The sequence below is a fragment of the Rhizophagus irregularis genome, chromosome 9 (assembly GCF_026210795.1).
Source record: "Rhizophagus irregularis chromosome 9, complete sequence".
Classification (NCBI taxonomy): Eukaryota; Fungi; Glomeromycota; class Glomeromycetes; order Glomerales; family Glomeraceae; genus Rhizophagus; species Rhizophagus irregularis.
The window spans coordinates 3,187,133-3,214,163 of NC_089437.1; the positions used below are offsets into that span (position 1 = coordinate 3,187,133).

General features: G+C 30.4%; 5 protein-coding genes across 5 annotated transcripts; 3 read left to right on the forward strand and 2 right to left on the reverse strand.

The window, feature by feature from the left end:
- Positions 1–6,452: 6,452 nt before the first annotated feature.
- Positions 6,453–7,285, forward strand: OCT59_029745 (uncharacterized protein; the record flags this gene model as incomplete). Its single annotated transcript, XM_066146000.1, has 5 exons — positions 6,453–6,535; positions 6,614–6,765; positions 6,840–6,869; positions 6,939–7,028; positions 7,119–7,285. 5 exons carry the CDS (start codon positions 6,453–6,455, stop codon positions 7,283–7,285), a joined length of 522 nt encoding a protein of 173 aa, XP_065994856.1.
- Positions 7,286–11,370: 4,085 nt separating this feature from the next.
- OCT59_029746 (uncharacterized protein) lies at positions 11,371–12,156 on the reverse strand (the record flags this gene model as incomplete). Its single annotated transcript, XM_066146007.1, has 2 exons — positions 11,371–11,573; positions 11,880–12,156. The coding sequence occupies 2 exons, from the start codon at positions 12,154–12,156 to the stop codon at positions 11,371–11,373; spliced, it is 480 nt and encodes a 159-aa protein (XP_065994857.1).
- A 1,033-nt stretch (positions 12,157–13,189) lies between these two features.
- On the reverse strand, positions 13,190–13,712 carry OCT59_029747 (uncharacterized protein; the record flags this gene model as incomplete). Its single annotated transcript, XM_066146018.1, has 2 exons — positions 13,190–13,208; positions 13,285–13,712. The coding sequence occupies 2 exons, from the start codon at positions 13,710–13,712 to the stop codon at positions 13,190–13,192; spliced, it is 447 nt and encodes a 148-aa protein (XP_065994858.1).
- Positions 13,713–14,351: 639 nt separating this feature from the next.
- OCT59_029748 (uncharacterized protein) lies at positions 14,352–14,942 on the forward strand (the record flags this gene model as incomplete). Its single annotated transcript, XM_025326287.2, has 2 exons — positions 14,352–14,408; positions 14,466–14,942. The coding sequence occupies 2 exons, from the start codon at positions 14,352–14,354 to the stop codon at positions 14,940–14,942; spliced, it is 534 nt and encodes a 177-aa protein (XP_025176883.2).
- Positions 14,943–24,069: 9,127 nt separating this feature from the next.
- OCT59_029749 (uncharacterized protein) lies at positions 24,070–24,363 on the forward strand (the record flags this gene model as incomplete). The annotated part of the gene is made up of 1 exon (XM_025310929.2): positions 24,070–24,363. The coding sequence occupies one exon, from the start codon at positions 24,070–24,072 to the stop codon at positions 24,361–24,363; it is 294 nt and encodes a 97-aa protein (XP_025176882.2).
- Between the last annotated feature and the right edge of the window lie 2,668 nt (positions 24,364–27,031).

Here is a 27,031-nt window from a genome sequence, read left to right on the forward strand (position 1 = left end):
ATATGCCTAAAAATCAGATTCCCGATATCTAAACGATTAGTCACTGATATGTAACACTGAATCAATCTTACACATATCGGGTACTGATATGCAAAATATTTATTTATTGTATTTGTATTATATAATTCAAAGAGGTATATTAAAATTATTACTAAAAAAAGTATTTTAATATTAAAGATAATCGTTTATTCATATAAAACCCCTTATTTTCAATTTTTCTTTATTTTTTCTGATATCACAAATAACTGACGAAAATATTAAAAATATACATATTTTATTTTAAAATTAATTGGATTGAATGTTCAAATTAATCTTACATACAACTTTATTTTAATCAATTCGTATAAATGCTAATTGATAAGAATAACCTAATAAAAGTATTTAATCATAATATTTAATTATTTTTATGTTTTTTACCTCCTTTTTTTGCTTTTTTTGTTTTTTTTATTTTTTCTTTTTTTATTTTCATATTCATCGTTATGATATTCGTCACTTTCTTCATCTTTATCAGTATTATAATCATATGTTGGAATTTCATTTGTTGAACGATTAAATCTTTTAAGAGCCTTGTCGGTCAGACACCAATTTGGTGTATCCACTGGAGGCATACTTGTTGTTGTTTTACATCTTTGAACTCTTTTAATTTTTAGAATTCGAGGTTTTTTCCTCAGTTTTTCAACGGTCAGATCAATCCGATCATGTAATAAATGCTGAAGCTTTAATAAATAATTACTATTAATAAATAAAATAAATAAAATAATCATAAATATATAGTACATACTGCAGAAGAACGCCACCATGTTTTATATATATGAATTGACATTGTCTTTTCTTTAACAGCAGATTCTTCACCAATTATATCATTTTCTTCATCAGAATCGGTTTCCTCCCACTCCTCTGAATGATAACCAGATTCCTTAAGAATTCGTACAAGCTCCTTCTCCGGGTATCTACGAATGTATTTATCATTATTTTCTATTAAATAGTTTGCCGCTTGAGCTCTTCTTTTTTTTTTCTATAATAATAAATAATTATAAAATTAAATAAAATTAACTAAATTCCCACTTCATATTAATAAAATGGTTACTAACGTCCATAGTTCTTGAATTCTTCTTTAATCTCCTCCTATCTATTTTCACTTTGTCGTCTCCTTACTTCTTTATATTGCTTACACGATAGCGTGAACGCTAACGTCCATGTAACATCTTTAAGATGTCACTATTCGAAACATTATACTTTTTGTTGACTAACTTATAAAGCGGTGGAAGTAATTTTGTAATTATATTTTCTTTTTGCTCAAGCCACGTACGATCACTATCGATCTCATATATATCCTTAAATTCAGAATCTACCCAGATAAAGACTTCTTTCTATAAATAATAAATAAACGTAAATATTTGGGAAAATTCAATGACAGATAATAAAAAAATACTTACTTTAATTGTTCGATACATATTTTGATTCAAATGAATAGCATTGTCTGACAAGGATGAAGATGAATAGGTAGAAGATGATGAGGAAGATGAGGAGGTAGATTCTTGATCACTATCCATCATTGCCTACTTTGATTGCTTTGATTGAGAAGAGGAATTTGTGAAAAAAGATTTGTGAGCAAATTTATAGATTTCGAAGTTGTTGAGATTTGACTACGCAAATGAGTAACACGAGATACATAAATGAGTAATGCGAGATACGCGAATGAGTAATGTGAGATATGCGAATGAGTGACGCGAGATACGTGAACTTGATTTTGAAGAATTGCATGCAAATCTGATCTAAAAGAATAATTAAACGTTTATTTTATCTTACCAAAAACGCGAAACTGATTTTGAAATAGGAATTAAACGCGAAACTAATCTTAATCTTAAGGAAGAATTGAACGTGTATCTGATCCTAAAAGAAAGGTTGAACACGAAATTGAAGAATTGAACGCGAACTTGTTCCTGATCCTAAAAAAGTGATTGATGAACCTGATTTTGGAAAAATTGAATTGATAATTTTTTTGAAAATTTTTTAATAAGCGTACTTCATTTAAGTAATTGTAACCTTAACTTTCTTAGCTATTTCATAAAATACAAAATGAATAATAAAAAAAGTAAAATTGAAACCTTTAACTCCGTGTCTGATTTAGTAAAACACAAAAAAAGTAAAATTGAAACCTATACCTCTGTTTCTGATTTAGTAAAACCCAGGAAAAGTAAAATTGAAACTTCTACCTCCGTGTCTGATTTAATAAAATCCAAAAAAACTAAAATTAAAATCTCTACCTCTGTATTTGATTTAATAAAATCTAAAACGGCCAATTCAATAAAATCAAAAAAACCAAAAATGGCCGATTTAATAAACCCAGAAAAAGGTATTTGTATCCATGCCATTGACCCATTGTATTCGTTGTGATGGCGCAGAGGTTGATTTTCGCACTCAAGAAAATCATACAAATGATGAAAGTTTGTGGAACTCAGAGGATACTAGGAAAAATCAGGAAGATACTATTACAGCGAGAAAACAAAAAAGATTAATCATTATTCAAGATGTAAACCTTACAAAAAAGCGAAAAAGGGCATCAAGTTCTAATCTTGATTCTTCCCAACATAATAGTGGCTTTAATCCTTTCAATGAAGATACTGATTCATTCCAACCAAATAATAATGAAAACATACATACATTATTTTCATCATCACCATTATTGCCAAATCCTTCTTATTTTCATGTTCCAGCACCTGATGAAAATAAGGATAACGATGAATATATATATTACAATGAAGAAGAAGAAAATGATGATAATGAGGATGACGGTGATGAGGATGACGGTGATGAGGATAACGGTGATGAGGATGATGGCGATGAGAATAATGGTGCTGAAAATAATGGTGGTGAAGATGAAGGCGATTATAATGAAGAAGAAGATGATGATGATGATGGAGATGATGAAGAGGAGGAGAAGGATATAGAAGAATTTTTTTCATCTCCTGAAATTGGTAATGATGAAGTATTTGTGATGGAAAGTTTAAATGATTCTATAGAAACTGAAATTATTCTATGGGTATTCAAATTTCAACAAAGATTTAGACTTCCAGATATAGCACTTGAAGTATTAATAAAATTCTTACATATTGTACTTACTCGTTTAGATAAATCACAATTTAAAAATTTTCCAGCATCCTTATATCTTGCAAAAAAAATGTTAAATATCTTTCAACCAAAAATGCAGTTAGCTGTATGCAACAATTGTCATAAATTGTATAATGTTAGAAATATTGTTGAATACAAAGAAGAAGGAAAAGCTACTATTGCAAATTGCCTACATGAAGAATTCCCAGATAATCCAGTACCTAGTCGTCGTAATAAATGCAACAATCCACTTTCTATTCTTAAAAAAAGAAAGGGTGAAATAATTGCTGTACCTCGTATGATTTACCCTAAACAAGTATTCGTCGGCAATTAAGTATGTTATACCAACGACCTGGGTTTGAAGATATGCTGGAATTATCAGGGAGTTCAAAGAGGAGGGGTTAATACCTATTCAGATATTTATGATGGTAAGGTATGGAAAACTTTCCCATTTAATGGTGATACCTTCTTTACACCAGAAACTGCGACAACACACCTGGGCCTTCTCTTTAATCTTAATTGGTTTCAACCTTTCACCTATACTCAACACAGTGCTGGTGCTATTTACGCGTCTATCTGTAATCTTCCGAGAACAGAAAGGAATAAACCCGAAAATATTATTTACTTAGGTTTTTTGCCAGGACTGAAAGAAGTAGGGTTGAAACATATTAACCATTATTTACCCCTATTGTGGATAAGCTTTTAGAACTCTGGAAGGGCTGGAGAGTTCCAAAGACCTACCAATATACTGAAGATTTAGACATAAAAGTTGCATTAATTATTGGATCATCAGATACATCAGCAACACGAAAGTTATTTGGGCATGGCTCAGCAGTAATGAAATGTCATAGGTGTGAAAAGCATAGTACTTATAGTGAAGTTTATAAAAAAACTCATTATGGAGGAATGCAAGAATATGATAAATGGGTAACAAATCCCATAAATCCTTCATTACATAGGCAATATGCTCATGAATGGTTGCAATGCAATTCGAAGTCCTCCAGAAGATACACATTTTAAAGAACATAGTGTAAGGTGGAGCGAGTTGCTTCGCTTACCATATATGGATCCCATAAGATTTGCCGTAGTGGATCCAATGCATTGTCTTTTTCTAGGTATAGCAAAATGGATAATCAAATCCATTTTCATTAATCAAAATAAGTTAAGCATGGAGCAACTTCGAATTGCACAAAAGAGAATGGATTATATTGAATTACCTTCTAATATCAGTAGAATCCCCAAAGATTGCAATTGGAAATGAAGGTTTTTCAAATTTAACTGCTGATCAATGGAAAACCTTTATTATGATTTATTCCACGCCTATACTATGGGACATGCTAGATAATAATGATAGAAAGATCTTAGGACATTTTGTTCGAGCTTGTAATCTTTTAGTAGCAAGATTTATTACAGAAGATGATCTGAGAGAAGCGCAAGAGAGGTTGAAGGACATGGCTCACCTTATAGAAAGAACATATGAGCCGGAATTTATAACAAGCAACATACACCTTGCACTTCATATTCCCGACTGTTGCCGTGACTATGGTTCCATATATAGTTTTTGGCTTTTTCCATATGAGAGACTTAATGGATATATTGGTAAGATGTTTGTTGTTATATTAATATTTTTTAAAAATAAAGAATACAAATAAATCTATTATTATTATCCAGGATCATACCCTAATAGTAATCGACAAATAGAACCTGAACTTATGTGAATCGTTCTTAAGAATACTTTAATAGATTATCATTTATCTTATAAATGGTCATCTGGTCTTCTAAAAGAATCTCTTAGTCTTATTATGCCAAAGAAAGCTGTGGGTAGTTTGGCATTTACGGCAGAAAAGGATGAGTTACAACACTTTTTGTCTATGAGACATAATACATCTACGTTTTCCAAAATATATGGTACTGAGAAATTACCAGGTTAAATGCTTAATCCTTCGTGTTTCAAAGTTATTATATCTTTAGAATTGCGTAGATTTCTATGTGAATGGTATTCTATATTATATGAAAAAGAACAAAATGAAATATTAGGATTTATGGACCTGGTAATTGATCAACACGCAAGATTACAAATTGGTGCTGAAATATTTGGATCTATGATTTCGGGTCATCAAGAAAAAAATGTAACTATTCTTGCAAAATGGAAAGCGTCTAATGATGATTCAGTTGATATATACCCAGGAGATGTTCAATATTATTTTGAACATACACTTAGATTACCTGAAGGACCAAGAAAACATCTTCTAGCATATGTTAAGTGGTATAAAAGTGCACCTTCCTCTGATATCCGGTTTAAACATAGATTCATAGAACTAGAGATATCAAATACCAAACTATGGCAAGCTGAATACTTTCAGGAAGGTTGTGATTCAATAATAGCTATTCATAGAATACTATGTAGAGCTACAAAATTCAAAAGTGTGTGCGTAGGAAAAAGGAAATATTTGTCAATAATACCATTAAATAGAAAATTTAATTTATAGATTTCTTTAAAAATTAACATTTCATTGTATTACATTCGATAATAAAGGTAATACGGTCATACAGAATACAATAATAAAATTTCCTTTTATAATAATTAAAATTGATCATTACACCAAAATCATAAATTGCTAAATTTGTTAAGTGACAATATTAAATTTTGCTCGTAGACAAAGTCAAAATTAACCTTATATAGAATAAAGATCTACCGATGATTAATTCGCGATTAATATTTAATTATGCAGACACAAATTTTTACAATTACTTTACAATTAAAATTGATTGTATGCAAATCATGTACGAAATACATTAACATTATTAAATAACAATCATTGGTATCATACCGCACCGATAATCAGTCGGTGTCGGTCATAATTGTATTTGTAAAAAAATAAAATTTAAACAAAGACTGATTTAATAAATTTATAAATTTTTTTCTCGTGACGTTCACTCAACTTGCGAGGAGAATATTTAATTTATTTACGCTAGATATATTATAGTTCTTAAAATTGTTTTCTGTATAATGAATTTAATGATATAATACTTGTATCATTTAATTGTGTAATACCTGTATCAATCAAACATATCAATTTAATTGATTACTTTAAAACTGATTTTTTTAAGAGTATACAAAATTATTTCTCTGATTCGTAATACAGAAATAATAGAAATAATCACAATTAAGATCAAATTATATTATGATTATGCGCAGAAAAGTGGTATATTTTTTTACATAAATAAGGCAATTATCGAATTTTTTTTATTTATCTTTTTAACCCAATTTTTCATCATAATAAATCAATCTTTTTAACCCAATTTTTTATCATAATAAATCAATTTTTTATTTATAATAAATGGCCAACCTTAATATTTTAAACGTCAACATAAATAACGTACTTTCCAACTGGCCGTTCGATGCCACCAGGGCATTAATTAGGTAAATTTGTATAACTGATAAATCTTACAATAAAAAAAAATGGAAAGTTAAAATGGTAACTTTATTTATACTAATTAGATACCGGCGCTTGTACCATAATGTTTTCGAGGATCGTTCGATCCGAGATCATTCAATAATATGGGCAAGAATAGCGAGGAGAATAAGCAACAATTATAACTTTATTGTCACCCAAAATCAATGCTGCAATGAATGGAGGGCATTGAAGAGAGGTGAATCTTTTACCATTTGTAATTAATTTGTGAATATTAGTAAATACTTTATTAATATATTTAATTAATAATAGGTTTCGAAAATTTGACCAGGATTAATAATGGTTTGTATATTTGAGGTTAACGTTAAATTTCTTAACCAATTCACATAAAACCAATTTTATTTATTTTAGGGAATCCTGATGGTCACCCGATCCACTCTCCCAACAATTACGATATTCGCTTTTTTAATGAATTAAGCGATGAATTCTGGCTGCAAACTAGTAATTGATTCGATCTTAATTATGATACTTTGTATATATTACTGATTCATTAAATTTATATTTACATTTTTTTCTTTTTATTTTAAACAGGTTACGCAGAGTGTACCTGCAGCAGAGAGTGGATTGACAGATCTATAGGTATAGGGAATGACGCCGGCGTCATTCCCGAAGCCGTAGCAGCAGCAGCAACAGCAATCGGAGAAGGAGAAAAAGAAATAGAAGAAGAAGAAATAGGAATTAAGGTAAATACTAATTAATCATGAATTTATAATTAGATGGATATATATCACTAATGCATAAAACTATAATCTTATTCCATGAATTTTGCGAAAAATAGACCCTCCCTTCCTTTCGTTTTCCCTTCCCTTTCTTTCCCCTTCCCCTTCTCCTTCACTTTCGTTTCCCCTTTACCTTTCATTCTTCCCTTTACCTTTCGTTCTTCCCTTCCCCTTCCCCTTCCCTTTCGTTTTCCCCTTTACCTTTCGTTTTCCCCTTCCCCTTCCCCTTCCCCTTCCCTTCCCTTTCATTTTCCCCTTCCCCTTCCCCTTCTTCTTTCCTCCTGAAATCGTCATTTTTAATCTTTTATTTTAGTTTATTATTTTTATTATATTTTTTATTATAATAATAAACAATATTCTTATATCAAATTTTCTTATTTTTTAATATAATATTGTTAATTGGTTTTTGATTTTTGGGCTTATAAAAAACAACTGATAAACATAAAAGCTATGCGGGTAAACAAAAATGATAATCCTTAATCTTCATTATTATGCCATCTAGAATCTATATAATTAAAACATTTAGTCTGTATAAATAAATTATAATTGCGACCATCGCCCGTGATCTATTATAAGCTTATTAATCAATTAATACCCGATGCAAAGCAGCGGCTAAATTTATTCATATTGAATATTGGATGTATATCACGTATGATTATTCAATCAGATTATTTTGAAATATAAATTTATCAATGTAATTTTATTTATGTCACGTCGATGTTGTTTAAGATAATAAAAAAATTAATTCTGTAATATTTAAAAATATTAAAAATGATATAAAATTATATACATAAATAAAAAAAATTCTCAATAATCATTAATAAGTTCGTCCAATAAATAATTACATCAATAATATTATAAATCAACTTAATTCTCCAATAACAGATAATCATCATTGTTATTGATATATATTAACCAATTAGGATCATTATGATTACATACATGCATGTGATATTTAAAAATAGATAAAATCGTGTGATTGTTTTTTTGTTTATTTTCAATTCTTTTCTTATTAAAACTTACAAAAATGTACCCACCAACTCATTCAAAAGAAAAGAATAAAAGAAAGGAAATAATATGCCCACCTACCCACATACAAAAAAGAGAAAAGCCAATTTAAAATAAATAGTGGAGCTGTTAAGCAAGGTATGAAAATAGAATATACACGTATTTTTCATATTTTTCTTTACAATATGTTGTGGTTTGAGTCTTTCTTTGTGGTATAAGTGTGAATATATTTTTCAACGGCCATGTATCTATTGCTTGTTAAATATATTTGCAATTTCTTGTCTTTCTTTGTTAGACTGTGGTATTACAATATGAAGTGTGAATATATTTTTCAATGGCCATGTATCTATTGCTTGTTAAATATATTTGCAATTTCTTTTGTAATATTTGCTTTAGCCTGGAGGAAAATGTTATGAAATAGGGCTGGATATTTTATGACATTTTCTGCCTTCCAATTACTTTGTCCAGGGGTAGCCTGACAATTTGTCGTTGTCCGTCAGTTGTAGCAACCAGCATTTTTTTACAATATTATGATTTTAAGAAACAAAACTTTTTCAAAAATTTAATAAAGAAAGAACTAACTTAAAAATATTATTTTATTATTCTTTACAAAACGCTGGCGCTGGAGTTATTTTTTCTCTCACTTATCAAATCCCAACATGTCCAAAGACTAATCATGTAGTACGCTGTGGTCTGGAATATCTGAGGTTTTTGACTACCTAGGGATGAAGTTGTAGGGTACTCCTGCCCGATAGGCTAGCCTTCTCTGACTTAGGGTCTCCTTAATCGGGAGAAGAAGTGGTTCCTAAGTACCTTCCACATCAAGAGCGGACATTTTTTGATACTGTACATCAAGGCGGTAATCCTATATCTGCGAATTTAAGAAAAAAAATCTAAATCAAAAGAATTTGGAACCAACACATGTCAAGGTAATTTAAGCATTCTTTTTAAAAAAATTTAATCAAAGATTAATTTGGTTTATATACAGTAAACCTAAGGAAAAAGAAGATATAATGTATTTTCAGAAGAATATGATAGTAACGCATATCAAGGTAACTTAAATATTTATTTTTTATTTTATTAAAAAAATATAATAACAAGATCTATTTTCTCTTTAAATAGCAAACTTCGAAAAAAGAGGTGGAATAAAACTGGAATAAATATAAAGGTATATTTTTTACTAATTTTTATTTATATTATTAATATTTTTTTTAACACTCTTTCTTTTTTCTAATCTAACGTTTGTTTCTACTAATACTACTAAACATACTGACATTTTCTATCCATTTTATTTTTCTTTTTTTTTACTAACATTTTCTAATACCATTCCTTTTCTTTAACAATTTCGTTTAACATTATTCATACTAATATCTTTATTACTAAAATACTTTACTATTTCTATTTCTTTCTTTTAAATATTAAACAGATAAAAATATGCAGCAAATAAGTGAACACATTATTTTACACATAATTCTAATTTTTTATACAGCTAGAATAATTTTTATGATTTTTTGTAATTTTATTTATTTGTAATTAATTAACAATTAAATAAATAAATTAATATTATAATTGAATTTAAATTATAAATTTATTAGCATTCATATTATTGCATTAAATAAATATTATTTTTGATATGCGTTCAATAATAAAATCAGTAAATTATAGCTATTAGCCTATTAAGCCTATTAGGTATACTTCGGACATGTATATCAGCACTATCTGATAAATGTACGATATCTATCCAATCTTTTACTATAATATATCGGGTATCTGATAAATCTATGATATGTGACTGATATTTGACTACCCGATATGTATAAGATATGTACATGATGTTTACAATATATGTCACCGATTTTCTACATTTCTACTACACTTATCGGGCACCCGATATATGTAGTATTGTTAAATATCATACACATATATCACATATATTGCACACATATCGGGTACCCGATATGTACCTGATAACCTTGATTTTGACCAGTGTTATGAATATTTGATAATGCAGTAAAGTTTTAACCATAGATATTACAGTAAAATTCTGTTAATAAAAGTAACACATTTTTTGGTAAAAATACATTCTCATTCGATAGTCCTAGAAAAGAGCCTTAAAAAGCTTTAAATCTAAAAACTGCACCTTCTTCTATTGTTGTTAATAATAAGCAGAATGCCTTATAATCTTTGTCAGTATATTTATCATAAATAGAAAGACTTTTCACAGGTCGAAAAGTGAAAAATTAGGCATCAATCAGGCACCAATCGGTCACCAATCAGGTACCTGATTGGTGACTGATTGGTGCCTGATTGGCATTTTCGTTAAATACTGTCACCAATCAGGCAGTTTGCTAACTTTTGATCCAGTGATCAGAAAAAGATGAAATATAGCTCATTGGAATCGTCTCAACATGACGAATCTAATGGTAGTAAAATTGCATCTCTATGATTAATAGTTAATAAGTAATTAAATAAACTATAAATGATACATTTGGTTATTTGATACAAAAAAAATCATATTGGTGTAATTGTGAATAAGAAACTGTCATATAAAAGTTATGTAAATTCTCTTTAATTAGCCAAATCTATTTTAAAAACAAGTAGACTAATAGTTTAATCAGACTTTGCTATACCTTATAAAAGATAATGTGAATATTCATATGATATTTAATGAGGTGGAAATCCGTGGAATGTAATAATAATTTAATAATTCCCATTATAAGAAGTAATTATTAGCAATGCCATAAATCTATTTAAGGGGATGGCCAGAAATTACGTAATTTGATTTTTGAGTTTTTTACCCCCCTCCCCCCTCTCGTCATCATTTCCAAATAAAGAAATCATACAATCACGTGATATGTTAAAAAGGTTTGACGACGTAAATATTTATCTCTCTTATTTATTTTATTGAACGCGTATATTTTATAAATTTAACAGTTTAAATAATGAATTTTATATTTCTGTTTCATAAATTCAATGTATTTTATTTATCATTAAGCATCTGTAATACATGATAATTAAATGTAAAATTTCCTTATTTCTAAAGTTTTACTATTGAATTAATTATGTTTGTAATTTCGTGGCCTACCTCTACCTCTTTTTGTTGTCTTTTCTTTTTGAAGTTCCTGTGAAGTATTATCATTTGAATTCTCGTTCTCATCATCTTGTGTACTTTCTGCATTATATTCATAATCCTGTTGCAAATATTTGGATGCTTCAATAACAACATTTATTGCTACTCTTTCTACTGGTACCCTTTCACCTGAATGAATTGTTTTAGTGTGTTGCTTTAGAAATGCTTTGGATGGGAAATATCTAAAGTATTTTCGACATGTTAAACTGTGATATAAATCTGAAGTGATGCTAGGACAGTGCTCATCATAGCCCGGCAATTTTTCTCCAAAATACTCCAGAGTATGGATTAAATTTAAAAAATGTCCATCATGACCTCGTATAACGGGTGGTAAAAAGCCATTGTTTGCGGATAAAAGATTATGTATCTCCGGTGCACGTGGTTGTGCACAACAGTTTCGGTCTTTGCACTTCCTTATATCAAGAGAATACTTACAAATTTGTGCATGCCGATCAATCCAATCCCACGATTCCTCTTCTATATCTAAAAAATCTGCCCGATCATGATCCTCAACGTATGTGGTAATAACTGGATGCCCATTGATATTATCCCGGCTCCAAAGTTCGCATAAACGTTCACCTGCATGTCTAAAATTATTACGTCCGAGATCCCTATCCGTAATTGTAATTTTTCCTTCAACACTTCCAAGATGGTTACCATACGTAAATGCATTTAACTCAACTCCAGCTAATTTTCCAGAAAGTGACGCCATACTCCTCTCTACTGGATTATAAGCTGACTGCCCTGGAGCATGAGTTCGGACCGTAAGATAATCAAGATCAAGTTTCTTAAAAAGTAATAGATATTTTGTGATGTTGGCAAGGAATCGAGGGTTTTCGTCCGGTCCACCATCAGTTAATAAGCACCAAAATGGTTTTACAGTATCTCCATTATGTGTAAACTCACGAAAATTTTCTTCTTTTGTTATTGACATGAGATCCACCATATGAGTTTCGCAAGTCGTGCTTAAGAAATATTCTGGGCGAATAAAAATTCGCACTTTACCAGAGCGTAATGAATCGTTCGTATCGGAAGGATTTATCAACAGATAGACAGATGGAACTAATTTGTGCTTTGCGGCTTTAGGAAAGTCATGATCAGGAACGGATACCGGCTCATTCGTTGTTTGTATGGTCTTGAATGTCCTTCCAACAGCAGCCATTCCAAGTGGAACCTATTGAAACTTAAATTAGAATTTAAAATAATAAAATTAAAAGAGAAAATTTAAAAAAAATATTTAAATACCTTAGCTTTATCATCTTGCGAAATTATTAAAACGTCTTGAGGAAAAGCCGTTGCAAACGACTTCACGCCTTTAACTGATGCCAGGCAGTAATGTTCGTCAACATGGCTATTCATTTCGTCTCTTCTAACAGCTGCAAAACGAATCTGCGCGGGATGATGATGGCGCTGTGCCTCTTTCGATCCTGGATGTTTGGGTTGCATATAATTTTGCAACGTGGATTTAGCCATATAAATACCATAATCTTCGTCCATTTTTTCGCGAAAGTGCTTGATTGTACGCACTTTAATTATTTCTTTGCGTCGTTTATAATCTGCTGCTCCAAATTCAACACTCGCATGCATTTTTTCCAAAAGATCAGGATTTTTAATTAAAAATGACGGACGACCTGGTGTATCATACACTTCCACAATGTTTTCCTCTATATTTTCCTTCTTTTTCTTTCGTACTCGTTGCTGAGCTGCTGCATTGTTCCTCAACTTTTTAAGTCTATTTTCTTCTATTAATATTGTTTCCTCCAGCTTTTTAATACTTGAGACGAATTGGGAACGAAGTTCGTGTGATGATGCTGTTCGTAATAGATTGTTGTATTCATACAAGTCAACTTTAGACTTTTGAATAATATCAAGCGATTTTTTTTGTGCTGTTGCATTTGACGAAGGTTGAATATTATCAAATAGTTCGGGAGGATTCTCTAAAGGTATTAAGGGTCGTTTTTGAGATTCTTTTTGAGATTCACTTTGAGATTCTCCTACAGGTTCGTAAAAAGTGAAAGGGTAAGATCGAATGGGTGTACGTAGTAATTCAAAGATACGATTTTGAATATTTTCTTTATCTTCCTTTTTCACTTCTCGCCAACTATCTTGAGCTTGTTGGTGTAGTACTTTCTTGTTTGGTGTTTTATTGTGACTTTTTACCATTTCGCTGAATGCAAAGGCATTCACATATTGTTCATATAAATTTTTAGGACTTTGGATAAGGTAATTTTTGGAGTATTTCGGTTCTTTAAAATACGTTTGCTTCATTGCAGGAAAAGAACAAACGTATTAAATCTTGCAAAGGCCGCATAGTTCACAATCTACATTTAATAATTATGTAAAATAATTATGTAAAGTTATTATGTAAAGAAAAATATTTCAAAGCATATGCTTTTTTTACTGTGAGAATATAATTGATGATTCATATACTAAAAATGGAAAATCAAAATCGTGTGTAACGTCATCACAGGTTGACCCCCCCTTCCCCCTTTATTAAATTACGTAATTTCTGGCCATCCCCTAAAGGATTTTAGAACTAGTGAAAAAGTTAGTTTTATTTGTTATGCTTTTATGCTTTTTTTAGTTATATTAAAAATATTAAAAAACAATCTGACAAAACTTATAGTTATAAACGTACTTGAAACTTCTGTCAGAAAGAGAACAATTATCAGAAATATTATACAAGACATTTCTAAAACCTTATAGGTATAGTTCATATATTATGCTTAAATTTTCTGGCACTTCAGATATAACAGACAAACTTTTTTACAAAAGGCTAGAAAACAGCACAGTTTGAAATACCTTCTGTCTGTATTACACAATCAATATTGAATCAATTCCAAGAACTTTGAGATTACTTGAGAAACAGATAAATTTTCTCTTTCAACACCAGAAATAATTAGTGAAATGGATAGTACTCCTGGAGACAAAATCTCATCAAATTCCATATGTGATCAATGTGATGTAAAAGTCCAAACGGCAGAGGATCATTAATTATTCATTTGGGGCGGTACTAATAAGTTACTTCCAATTCAAACAAACTTTAGCGAATATGCAATAAAACTTCAACCTAAAGCACCAACATCTCCTTCTACAGGACGAGAAAAAGAATGTGATTCTGAAAAAAGAGGGCTGGGACTTCAGCAATTGTGCCAAAAACAATCTATTGGCACATTTAGCACACTGGAAACAAAACTTACCAATCTAACTACTTTTAATTTTAACGAAAGAGCAGGAAGTCAAGCCATCTTGCACAAATTGTCTTGCGACCTTGAAGCACAATACTTTCATGATGTTCCTTCACTTCTTAATATATTAAAAAGTTTTTATCCTTTTAATGAAATAAGCGGTGATGTCTTGGAAGATTATGAAATTAATGATTTCTTCAAGCTATATAATATTTCTAATATTCGTCCTATTCTTGCAAGTAATGATAATTATGTTTTTTGGTTAGAAGATACTGCTGATATTATTTATATGTGGTCTTGTGTAGAATAGTCTATGTCATATTTAGGACGTGAATTAAGAGAAGCTTTAGTAAACTACCTTTTTTACCAAGATAATATTTGTTATATTGTTGAGTTTACTCATGAAATTATACCAAAAAATGAAATCAAACAAAAAGCTAAAGAATTAGCAGATTTATGCAAGCCTATTAATATTGACGATATTGAGTGGAAAGTAACTAAAGAGTCTCTTAATTCAATAAAAAGAAACAAAAAAAAAAGGAGGAAAGAATAAGGGAAAAAATAAGAGAAAAAAAAAGAAAAAAAAGCACTAGCACTTTTGCTAGGCATTTAAATTTCATTCTACTCAATGAAAATTTTTTTTTTTTGAGTCAAGCAGAATGTATAAATAATTTCTTTTATGTAATTTCGCTTTTAACATCAATTATTTTATAATTGTACAATATCTATTTTTGTCATTTTAGATACAATATTGTGTAATTCGCTAATATCCAATTAGTTTATACATATGTATATTTGTAATAACAAAATTTTATAATAATAAAAATATGAACATTTAATTTAATGATTAACAAACATATCCTTTCTATTACTTCACCTATAAATTCTCCCATCTACTTTCTGCTCGAGAGCCTTCTAATCCAAACTCTTTTACCCATTTTCCTATTTTTTAAAAATGCTATATTTTATAGTTTATGAACAGGTAAGAGAAATAAACACATTTTCTGATAAGGAAGGCTGAAAACTTACAGTCAATTAATACGAGACATATTTATCAACTGTTAAAAATATTAGTATAAATATTTACTCAGTTAATATATGTAAGGAATTGTTCAATGTTCAAAGAATTTCTGAAAAGAAAAATGCTGAGAAAATTTTTATTAATACAGGTAGAAGGGTAAAAAATAAATACAATAGTTCAGGATGCATCCCATTATACAGGTGATAGAAGTGAAATGAGTACGAAGTAAAATAAATACAAATGCTTAGAATTTTGTCTGTGATACATATACATGCTGCCCAAATTATTTTGGGATGCCATAATTATAATTTGGGATGCCATAATTCATTCGGTTTATATATAATTTACTATGTAAAGTGCCAAAATAATTTGGGATGCCATAATTGAATTTGGGATTTTACTTATAATTACGGCAGTTCAAAATAATTTGGGTGGCATGTATAGTGATACATAACTAATTTTCTATCTTAAGACTTAATGACAATATCTGATTTTTCCTTAAGGTTTCCCAATAACCTAAGCTTTTTTATTGCCTTCTCTTCACTTTGTGAAGCTGAATCCAGCTTTTATACCTTCTCTAACAACCATGTAATATGTCTGAGAATTCTTTCAATATTACTTCCTATGTTTTCACTATCATATACAATGGTTACTAGCTTCGATAGTTTGAATCTTAGCCTGTCCTGGTCATTGAGCAAACATTCCATAAAATACTATTCTTTTGTGTTTGTGATAATTCCAAAAGTTCTACCTGTAAACACACTTTTGTTTGCCTTATATTTGTGATTCAATAATGCGAATTTGAGCTATACAGCATTCTGGGCAATACCCTTAAAAATATTTTCATCCTTTACTTCTGTTACACCAATAGTTTTTGCAGTTTAGAATAAGTCTATTGTGAAATTAGCTGGTCTGTATCTATTGGGTTCTGTGATATTTTTTTCTAGTTGAAACTCAAACTTTTCTTCATATAGATTTATCCTGAAAATAAGGTATAAACAAACATATTGTGATTTTAATGCTTTATTCCTGCTGATTGAAATAGTCTTGAAACAGGTATTCAGTTCTGCAGTAAGATATTTAAGTATTGTCTTAGAAGAATTCTTTTTCAGTTCTTTATACTTGTAAATAAAAGGCGAAAACACTTATAATGAGTAATCGTCTGACTTGCAAGACCATAAAGCTGGTACACCTTCGGGAATGACTAATCTGATAATGGGTTTGATGGTATCTTAATAAACATGGTGAACTTGAGGTTGTTCTTTAACATGAATACGTGAAGCATTTCATTTCAAGGAGAGAATTTTTCGCCATCATTTAACATGCTAAGTTCCGCTCCATCATTGTTGAGTGCTGACGTTTTGTGCATTCCATGTATATATTCTTTAAGGCTATCAAGATCACGTGTTTAATATTTACGATCTACTTGAAGCTCTTCATCTGTTTCGGACTAACTACAACATCGAATGCTGTAATACGATAATTGGGTTAGTAAAACTTTTTGGGATGAGACGTCTCAAAGATTTTTTGGCAGAATTTTACGTACCATGCACAAACTTATTAAGTAGTGCACATAATGCACTGAGTTCATCAAGTAATTCCTGTTCGTGGCTTGAAGTGATGATTAAGACAGGTAGTTTGACTAGGATATAAATATGTTTTTTAGGTGGCTTATCAATCCAGTAGTCTTCAATTTCATTTATTGCGAACAGCTTGTTATTGCAGATTCTTTAACTGATCGTCAAAGTAATCGCCACCAATTTCTACCTTTTATAGCTGAATGTCTTTGGCATCAACACTAGTGAAAGTTTACAGATTTTCTGCCTTTATAGACTTCTTAAGGTCTCTAACAAGCTAGTATAAACAGAAAAAGTATTTACGAGTGTATTTCCTTTGATAAGACAGAGTAACATAATTGACATTTTCAAGTTTTATACTGTTTTTTGCAAAATGTTATTGGTTAAATGGCCATATATAAGGATAAGTGTGAAAAAATAGGTATTTGTAAAAAAATAATTAGTTATACAGACCCTGTCATATGACGCATTATTATGTAGTACAGTAGTTACATGTAGCTCAATAAACATCCTCTGAGCTGTTGATCGACATCCCAGATCTTTAGCATCGAAATCCAAATAATCGCAAAGTTTGAGGTAATTAAACACACCTATTATTCTATTCTCCCATATATTCTTTACTGTAATAAAACCTGTTGCCCTATCATATATATGTATATACTTAGTCCATTGGTCAGATTAGAGCTCTGAACAGGTCAGCCAAATTCAGGTAACCTGACCTGACCTGACCTGAAATTCAGGTCAGGTATGAGATTTTTGAAAAAAATTTAGGTCAAGTATGAAGATTGACCTGACCTGATTGACCTGTTGACCTGAAACTATAGATTCTACTATATAATAAAAGTGAGTTGCAATATTGTGATTCACTTTTTTATATTAATTCTATATAAAAAAAGCGAATTGCAGTATTGGGATTCACTTTTTTATATGATTTTAATATAAAAATGTTGAATCGTAATATTTTAAGAAAAAATGTTGCGAGAACGTTTTTTTCATAATATTATATTAAAAAAATGGTTTGTATGGTGCGGCGCATCTATACTCATCAACAGTCCAAAAATTTATTTTAGGCCGATCTTTACCAAATTAAGTAATAGTTTAGCCTTATTTGGTAACATCCCCATTGATCATTGCGTGATTTATTAAATTAGATTTACCTGATTGGCTCAAATCGTAATCACGTGGAAAATTGATTCTGAAATTTCACTATTTTACATAGACTTATATAAAAAATACTCCAACTTAAAAAGCTAATAACTTTTAATCTATAAAAGTTAGAGGAAATTAAATCCGATAGAATGAACGAGAATCCTTTAATCTATAATTGTATCAGTTTACTTTTTCAGTTTAACATAAAATTTTAATGAGTTATTGAAGTTTAAAAATACCCAATTTTCATTTGATAAGTATAGATGCGCCGCACCATAATGTTTTTTTTTTTTGATATTTCAATAATAACATTGCGAAAATATTTTTTTCATAATGTTATATTAAAAAAAACGGTTTGTAAAAAACATTGCAAAAACGTTTTTTTTCATAATATTATATTAAAAAAAAAAGTTTTGTACTGTTTTTTTCAATACTTTAATAAAAATAGTCCTGAAATTTTTCAGGTTTCAGGTCAGGTCAGGTCAAACAGACAACCTGATATAACCTGACCTGACCTGACCTGAAAAAAAATTTCAGGTCAGGTTTATCAATTAACCTGATCTGACCTGATCTATTTGGAACTCTAGGTCAGATTACATAGAAGAATATACTGCATAGAGCTAGTAGTAAACTTATCTATTGTCTTATGTTGATTATTTCTTGATTTTTAACCATTACTAATTAGATTAACCATTCCAATTCTGCGGACTGCAAGACAAAAATGAATCTGTCAATAATAATGTATAAACTTTGTAAATCATTATATACAGTCAACTCTCTTTATAGTCACACATTTGGGACAGTCCATATTTGGTGATTATAAAGAGATGTGACTATATAAAAAATTTCTTATATTTGTATATCATAATTCCGGCCAAAAATTAACATAATTTTAGTCAGAATTATACTTAAAACTTTATTGTATCGTAACTTCGCCAATATTAATCGTAGAGAGATGATCTTACCACCATTCGATTCGTCTTGATGAGATGGTTCTAATGGTATAATACGTCGAAATCCAATCACTAGATTAATTTCTGAAATTAAAAAATATTAATGGTTTTTGTGTAATAACTCTGCCAATATTGATCCTAGAAAGACGATCTTACTACCATTCGATTCGTCTTGATGAGACGAATCTAATGGTATAAGATACATCGAAATCCAATCACTAGATCAATTTCAGAAATTAAAAAATATTAAATGGTTTTTAAGTAATAACTCCGTCAATATTGATCACAGAGAGATGAGCTTACCACCATTCAATTCGTCTCGATGAGGCGATGCCAACGAGCTATAAATCGTCCTTTTACTTTGCTAGTGTTTACGGCCAGACCACTCATTACCTCTTATGAGACTAATCTCGGGTCTGTGTCCTATCATCTCCATGGGCAACCATTATTAGTGCTCCGAAAAAAATCTGATCAGATCAGATAAATTTAATCTGCAGTTCAGATTCAGATCAAAAAAAATTTGATTTGAACAAATCAGATTAGCTTCAGATCAAATCAGATCAGATCAGATCAGATTCAGATTAGGCTTATTCAAAATCTGAATCTGATCAGATTGAATCTGACAGATTTGATTCAAATTTCAGATTTTACTAATAATTTCAGCCGAATTCATAATGCCGGCTGGAATTAATTCCTAAATTTTAACTCCAGCCAAAACGGATATGTCGATCATTTCCTTTTTTGGCGATAGCCGTTACACAAAATCGATTTTTATAGGAACCAAGTTGGAATTTTGTGTAACCTAAATTTCCTTTTTAGGAAATTCAATAATTCCTGCCAGAGTTAAGTGCATAATTCTGGCCGAATTACATATTTACAAATTATAGCTTTAGAATTTATAATATATTTATTCAGATTCAAATCAGATTCAAATCAGATCAGATTTAATCAGTTTTGAATCAGATCAGATCAGATTTGAATCTAATTAAATCTGATCTGATTCAGATTAAATTTAAACCGATCTGATTCAGATCAGATCGATCAGATCAGATTTAATTAATTTCAGATCAGATTGAATCTAAGTAAAATCTGATCTGATCTGATCTGTTAGGAGCACTAACCATTATACTGAGTACTTAATTCCTCAGGCAACAGCACCACTATTGAAGACATCCCCCATCGGACCATTTTAGGCTGATCTGAAGCTAGGTACACGCCGCCTACTCATCCTTAATCCATTGCATGATACTGGTACTCAATTTATTTTACAACCTTTAGAGAGCACCTACTTTCATGGAGAACTTTCGACAGGTAGCATCAACCATCTAGTACCCTTCCATACCACCATTTTAGGTACGAGGTTTCACTCAAAGGCCACTACAGCCTGCGATTACCTAGCACCGATAGTACAGTTGTTTACCCCAAGTGGTATACTTTGTAGTGACCACTAGGACAGGAAGTAGCAGGCATCTGTCCAGGATCACCCTTATGGCGGGTATGGAATCACCAACCAGGATCCAAAGAGTAGGGAATCGAATCCTATAACCATGCTACCTATTCTGCGCACGAACAACTTGGTTGGTCTAAGACCTAACAGAAGGTCTAACTACCACTAAGACATTGCACCCTCAGCTTTACCATCTAGGATGACCATCTAGCCATTACTGACTCCAAGCGGTATCGTGAAGTGACCACCCGGACAGGAAGTTTCTCTCAAGGTATAGTAGTGACCTCAAGAACAGGACTGCGCACATGCCAATGACCTCATAGGGAACGTTAGAAGGACACCATGACCCTTAGTTGAAATGTGCGGCCTAACCATACACACTAATTTACCATGATGCAGTTCAACTACGTTAATCCCTGTACCTTCACGCTATTGGTTGTAACGTTCACAGTAAAATTCTTTTTATTTCTGTGGTCATGGGAATCGAACGCGCCTCAAAACATATTCGGGGCAATGAGGGTCTCATAGTAACCAACTTAAGATAGGGTGACCAACCCTTATAAATCGTCTTTTTACAATCACTAGGTACCGAGAAATCTAGCAAAATGTTAAATGGCGCAGTAAACGTAAATCAAGAAATATTATAATGCCGATGTTTAACATTTTGTTGGATAACTCGTCAGCCAGTGATCAGAAAAGGATAAAACTAAAAACTAAAACTAACTCTCTCCCGTTCTGCTCATTTGACAATATTTATGAAAAAATAAAAAATTTTTTTCGAAGTTTTTTATTACTTTTTCTTTATATTTTCTTTATTTTAGATAACTGCGACACTTTACATAATGGCTAAAGATAACAAAAAGAAAGATAACAAGTCTAACAAAGATACTACTTCTAAACGTCCGCCTCTCATCTCCAACCTGGCACCGTTTCTGGTGAGGTTCCTCTATGTCTGGTCCTTCATCAAACACTCCACCTTTGACCGCCTCTACTAACAAACGTACCAGAGTCAGTGCTGACGACTCTGTCATGAATGTTGATAAACCTCTCACGCCTCCTGGCCCTGTTGAGACAACTTCCGCTGAGATACCTTCTCAACCTGATACCTCCTCTCTTGATGCTTCTCAACATGCACCTGCTAATAACAACGATAAAGGCAAAAGCCTTGATATTACTCCCGCAGTTTCCTTCCCAGAACGTGCTGCCTCCCCGGACGCGTCCCAAGCTGCAGTACAATCTCAACCTACACTTTTTTACGCCTCGGCTGCTCCTAATGACGTCGAGAGTTTTTGGACTCACTTCGCTTTGAACCGCAACGCGTGCGACGCGGTTGATCGACAACTTTCCTTGTTTCCCTCTTATGGTAGTCGTGCCACGTGTAGTGGATCCAACGATTTGAAGAGGATCATCGTTTACTTCCAAAAAAAGGAAGATCTTGTCAAAGCCGTAGTTTCCCCTATGGATTCTTTGTTTGGCTTGCATTTCCATGCATATGACCCCCAGGCTATTAAAGCAGATGAACACGCGCGTACCCTGGTGGTTACCGACATCCCTCTTTTTATAACTGACGCTCTTTTGCGTGGTACCTTTTCCCGTTACGGCAATATTGTTCGCTGCCATACCCGTTTATCTAAACTTTATCGTACTGCATACATTACCTTTGAATCTACTGGTGCTTTACAGAACCTCGACTCTACTGGTACTTTACAGAACCTCGACTCTACCTGGGGCGTCCTTTGTGGAGAACATTGTTTGAGTATCTGCCCCGCTACTTTCTCACCTGAACAACGCGCTGAAAGACGCGCTCATGTTGCTTTACTTGCCGGTCTTCCGCGTGGTACTATAGCGGTCGATCTTGCTGAAATTGCCGATGAAGTTTCTGCTAAATCTATCAATAGAGCTCCGAATCTAACCCGATGGGTCGGGTGACCCATCGGGTTGACCCATAATTTTCAGGTCGGGTCAGTACATTAGTAAGATATCATCAGGTCGGGTTAATGATTTGAATGACCCAGGTCAAATTTGGGTCACTATATAAATTTTATTTTATGGAAACTAAAATATCTGATATATACTTCTCAGCGTAATTGATTCATTAATTACGGTAGTACGGAATTATGGCTGATCATATGATTTTTAAAAAACTGAATATGGAGATCGATAAATTTTATTAATCTCATTTTATTTTTCTTCGGTAAAAATAATTTTATTTTTTTAAATTTAAAAAAAAATATTTTTTTATCGGTTATTTAAACCGAAATTATTTAAATTTTATTTATTTTCTTTTTTTAAAATAAACTTTTTTTTCGGTTATTTAAACCGAAATTATTTAATTTGAAATAATTTTTAAATTTATTTTTTTTTCGGTAAGAATATTTTTACCTTTTTAATTTTTTTATGAAGAGCGTTTACTAACGTTCTTTAATAACTTTTTTTTTGTAGATTTCGGACTGCAACTCAGTAGGTATGGCTTTAAAGGCGGGATATATTTCTTTTTTATATATAAGAACGTTTATTAACGTTCTTTAACTTTCTTTTATAAGTTTTGGACTAGAACTTGGAATTAAAGACGAGATATTAGGTAAGGTTTTAAAGAGAGTGGGAGGGGTGGGAGCGGGATTATTGTTTTTAATATATAAGAACGTTTCAGTTACTAATGTTCTTTAACTTTTTCTTGTAGATTTTGGACTGCAATTCATGGGTGTAGTAAAGGGAGAGGAAGCAGGATATTGTTCTTTTTATATATAAGAACGTTTACCAACGTTCTTTATCTTTTCATTTGTAAATTTCGGATAGAGCTTGTGGAACTGGAAATTTGAATAAATATAGATCTCAACATTAAATATTTGACTATATTGTAATATAATACATTAATTAAAGTTGTAAAATTTAACTTAAATTTTAAATAAAGAATCAATAATAAAGTGTGTATTAGTAAATTGCGTCAGATACGTTAGTATAAATAATTACGCCAGTATAAATCAATTACGTTAGTAAAATTCAATTAGTATAATCTGATAAATCATTTCAGTTAGCAAATTGAAAAGTTTTCTTAAAAAATAAAATTCCAGGTCTATTAGAAAATATAAAAAAAAATTGGCTTTACTGCCTTTACATCTTTTGATAATTTATATTAAAATTAAAAATTGTTTTTCGTTATTTAATTATTATTTAAATTATAAAAAAAAGGAGTTTTTACCGTGATCTGCTATATTTTACCAAATATATATAATAAGATGGATTATCAGATCCAAAATCTCTTTTTTATTTTAATACCATACGAAAATAAAATGTCTCAAAAAAACAATAATGAAGAATTTGAATTTAATCATCGTTCAAAACGAACTCGTTATATTAATATTACGGATGAAGAGGAAGAGCCTGAAGAAATACTTGATAATGAGGAAATCGAATTAGAAAACCATCAAGAAGGAGGGTCTCAGCTTGAAAATAAAGATGATACTTCAAGTGCCTTAAGTACGTTAGACGAAAAGGATGAAAAAGGAAGCATAGTATGGAAACATTTTGACAGATTTGTAGATAATAAAGGTACTTCATGGGCAAAATGTCGATATTGTGGATAAGAAATGAATAAAGTTTTTAAAATATGAAATATACAAAATAAAGTCAAAATCACTGAAAAAATATTTTTAAATTTGATAATTTGATAGAAACGGTAAATATAATATGGACAGTGGTTCAACAGGAAACTTACTCCGTCATCTTAATAAATTACATCCGAATAAAGTTAATCCTTCTATTGCGCAACAAGCAGAAATTATAAAGAATTTTTTACAGTCTGCCAATAATGTAAAAATTGTGAGTATAAATTTTTTATGATTTTTTTAAGAGTTATGTTAGAAAAAAATTTTTTCAATTTTACTAAAAACAAGATATTATAATTTATTTATAGAAATTTTCTAATGAACTTTTTCGTGCAAAGCTTGTCGAATGGATTGCTACAGATGATCAGCCATTTACAGTTGTTGAATCACCTGAATTTCGCTATGTAATACAAATTTGTAATGCAGAAGCACAAATTCCAACGGCGGATACTATCAAAAGTGATATCTTAAAACTGTATAAAAGTTACCATATTAATATACAAAATATATTACAAGTTAGTAAATAATTTATGTTTAAAGTTAAAATTAATATTTTTTAATAAAATTAACCTATTTTTAATTAAAGAATACTCCAGGAAAGATAAGCTTCGCTTTGGACGCATGGACTTCACCAAATGTCATTAGATTTCTCGGCATAACGGGTCATTATATTGACGCTGATTGGAATATTAAAGATATTCTTATCGATTTTGTAAATCTTTCAGGTTCTCATTCGGGTGAAAATATGGCAAATATGTTCGTAACATGTCTTAAGGAAAAAAAAATATTAACTAAGGTTTGTACTTTGTAAATAAATTAATTATATATTAATAAAAGTCAGTAAACATAATAAATCTATTTATCATTAGATTTTTGCAATTGCAGCAGATAACGCGGCCAATAATAATACTTTTTTAAAATCACTTGAACAAACTTGTGTTGAAAATCATATTGCTTTTCACCATAAAGAAAATCATGTTAGGTGTATTGCGTATATCATGAACCTTACAGTTCAGGAGATATTAAAACACATTAGAGCTGGAGAAGCACAAGATGAGAATATAATTTTAGAAGAACTTTTAGAAAAAAATAACAAAACAAATGACATAATCCCTAAGGTAAATTAAATTATGATTAAAAATAATTTATATAAAAATCTAACTAATATAAAATAATTATTAGTTGAGAAAACTTATAGTTAAAATTCGGGCTTCAGCACAGCGTCGAGACAGATTTTCACGCCAATGTGATCTTTATCCAACTGTTAAAGATTTAAATCTTATATTGGACGTCAAGACTCGCTGGAATTCTACGTATTTAATGATAGAACGTGCTCTTCAACTTCAAAAAGTAAGTAAAATTTTTAATCATTAATAAATACTAATAAAATAGTAATAAATTATTGAATTTTATTTAATTTTATAGCCTCTTGACGAAACAATTAGAATTGAACCCGAATTGGAAGGATTTTCAATTTCCTCAAATGAATGGCAAACATTAAAAGAATTATGTCGTGTATTTGCGATAATGGTTTTTTATTAAATTTTATTGCAATTGGTTCTTTTTATTTATTTTTAATTTAAAATTTAGGTTTTTTATAAAGCAACTGAAGAAATGTCAAAGTCAAAATTTATTACACTTTCATCTTCCATTCCAATATATAATGTTTTACTTGATCATTTAGAAAATCTTCTTGATAAAAATAATAAAGACCATTATTGCCCAATTCCGGAATTAAGATCTGCTATAAAAAAAGGATACGAAAAACTTCAAATATACTATTCTAAGACGGATGAATCAATTGTATACCCAATTGCAACAAGTAAAAATTAATTTTTAAATCTTATATTTATATTTTTGATGATAATTCAGATTATTACTTATTTATATGCATTTTATCATTTTTTAGTTCTGGATCCAAGAATAAAACTAAAATATTATAAACAACAAGAATGGGAAGAAAAGTATATTAATGAAGCAATAAAAATTATTAAGAAGCAGTATAATGAAAATTATCAAGATGATTCATTTAATAATGATCTTAGAGCTCAGAAAACTGATTCAAATAATTTTTTTAGTCTTTTTGAAATGGGTGATGATAATGATTCTTCTAATGAAGATGAATTAGAAGAGTATCTTCGTAAACCTGCAGTTAATTTTAAGACGGATCCACTACAATGGTGGAAAGTAAGTAAATTTTTTATAATTAATTTATTAGCATCTAATACTTTAAATTAATCTAAATGTAACTATATTATTATAGGCACACGAAGCTACTTATCCGCATCTGGCAAAGATGGCACGAGACTATTTAGCGATCCCAGGTAAGTATTTATTTGAATTTTTTATTTAACTTTTTCTAAGTTCTAACTTTTATAATTTTTAATAATAGGGACTAGTGTACCAGTTGAACGAATATTTTCTGGTGGATCTGATTTAATAACAAAAAGACGCTCTAGCTTGAAACCAGAAACTATTCAGACGTGCATGTGCTTAAAAAATTGGATAAAATATCTTCGATAAATTAATAAATGGAGATAACTGAGCTGATCACTTTTTAAGATTTTATTAATTATTATAATTATAATCTTTCAGAAAATTTTCTATTCATATTTTTTCTTTTATAACATTAATTTAGATTAGTAAT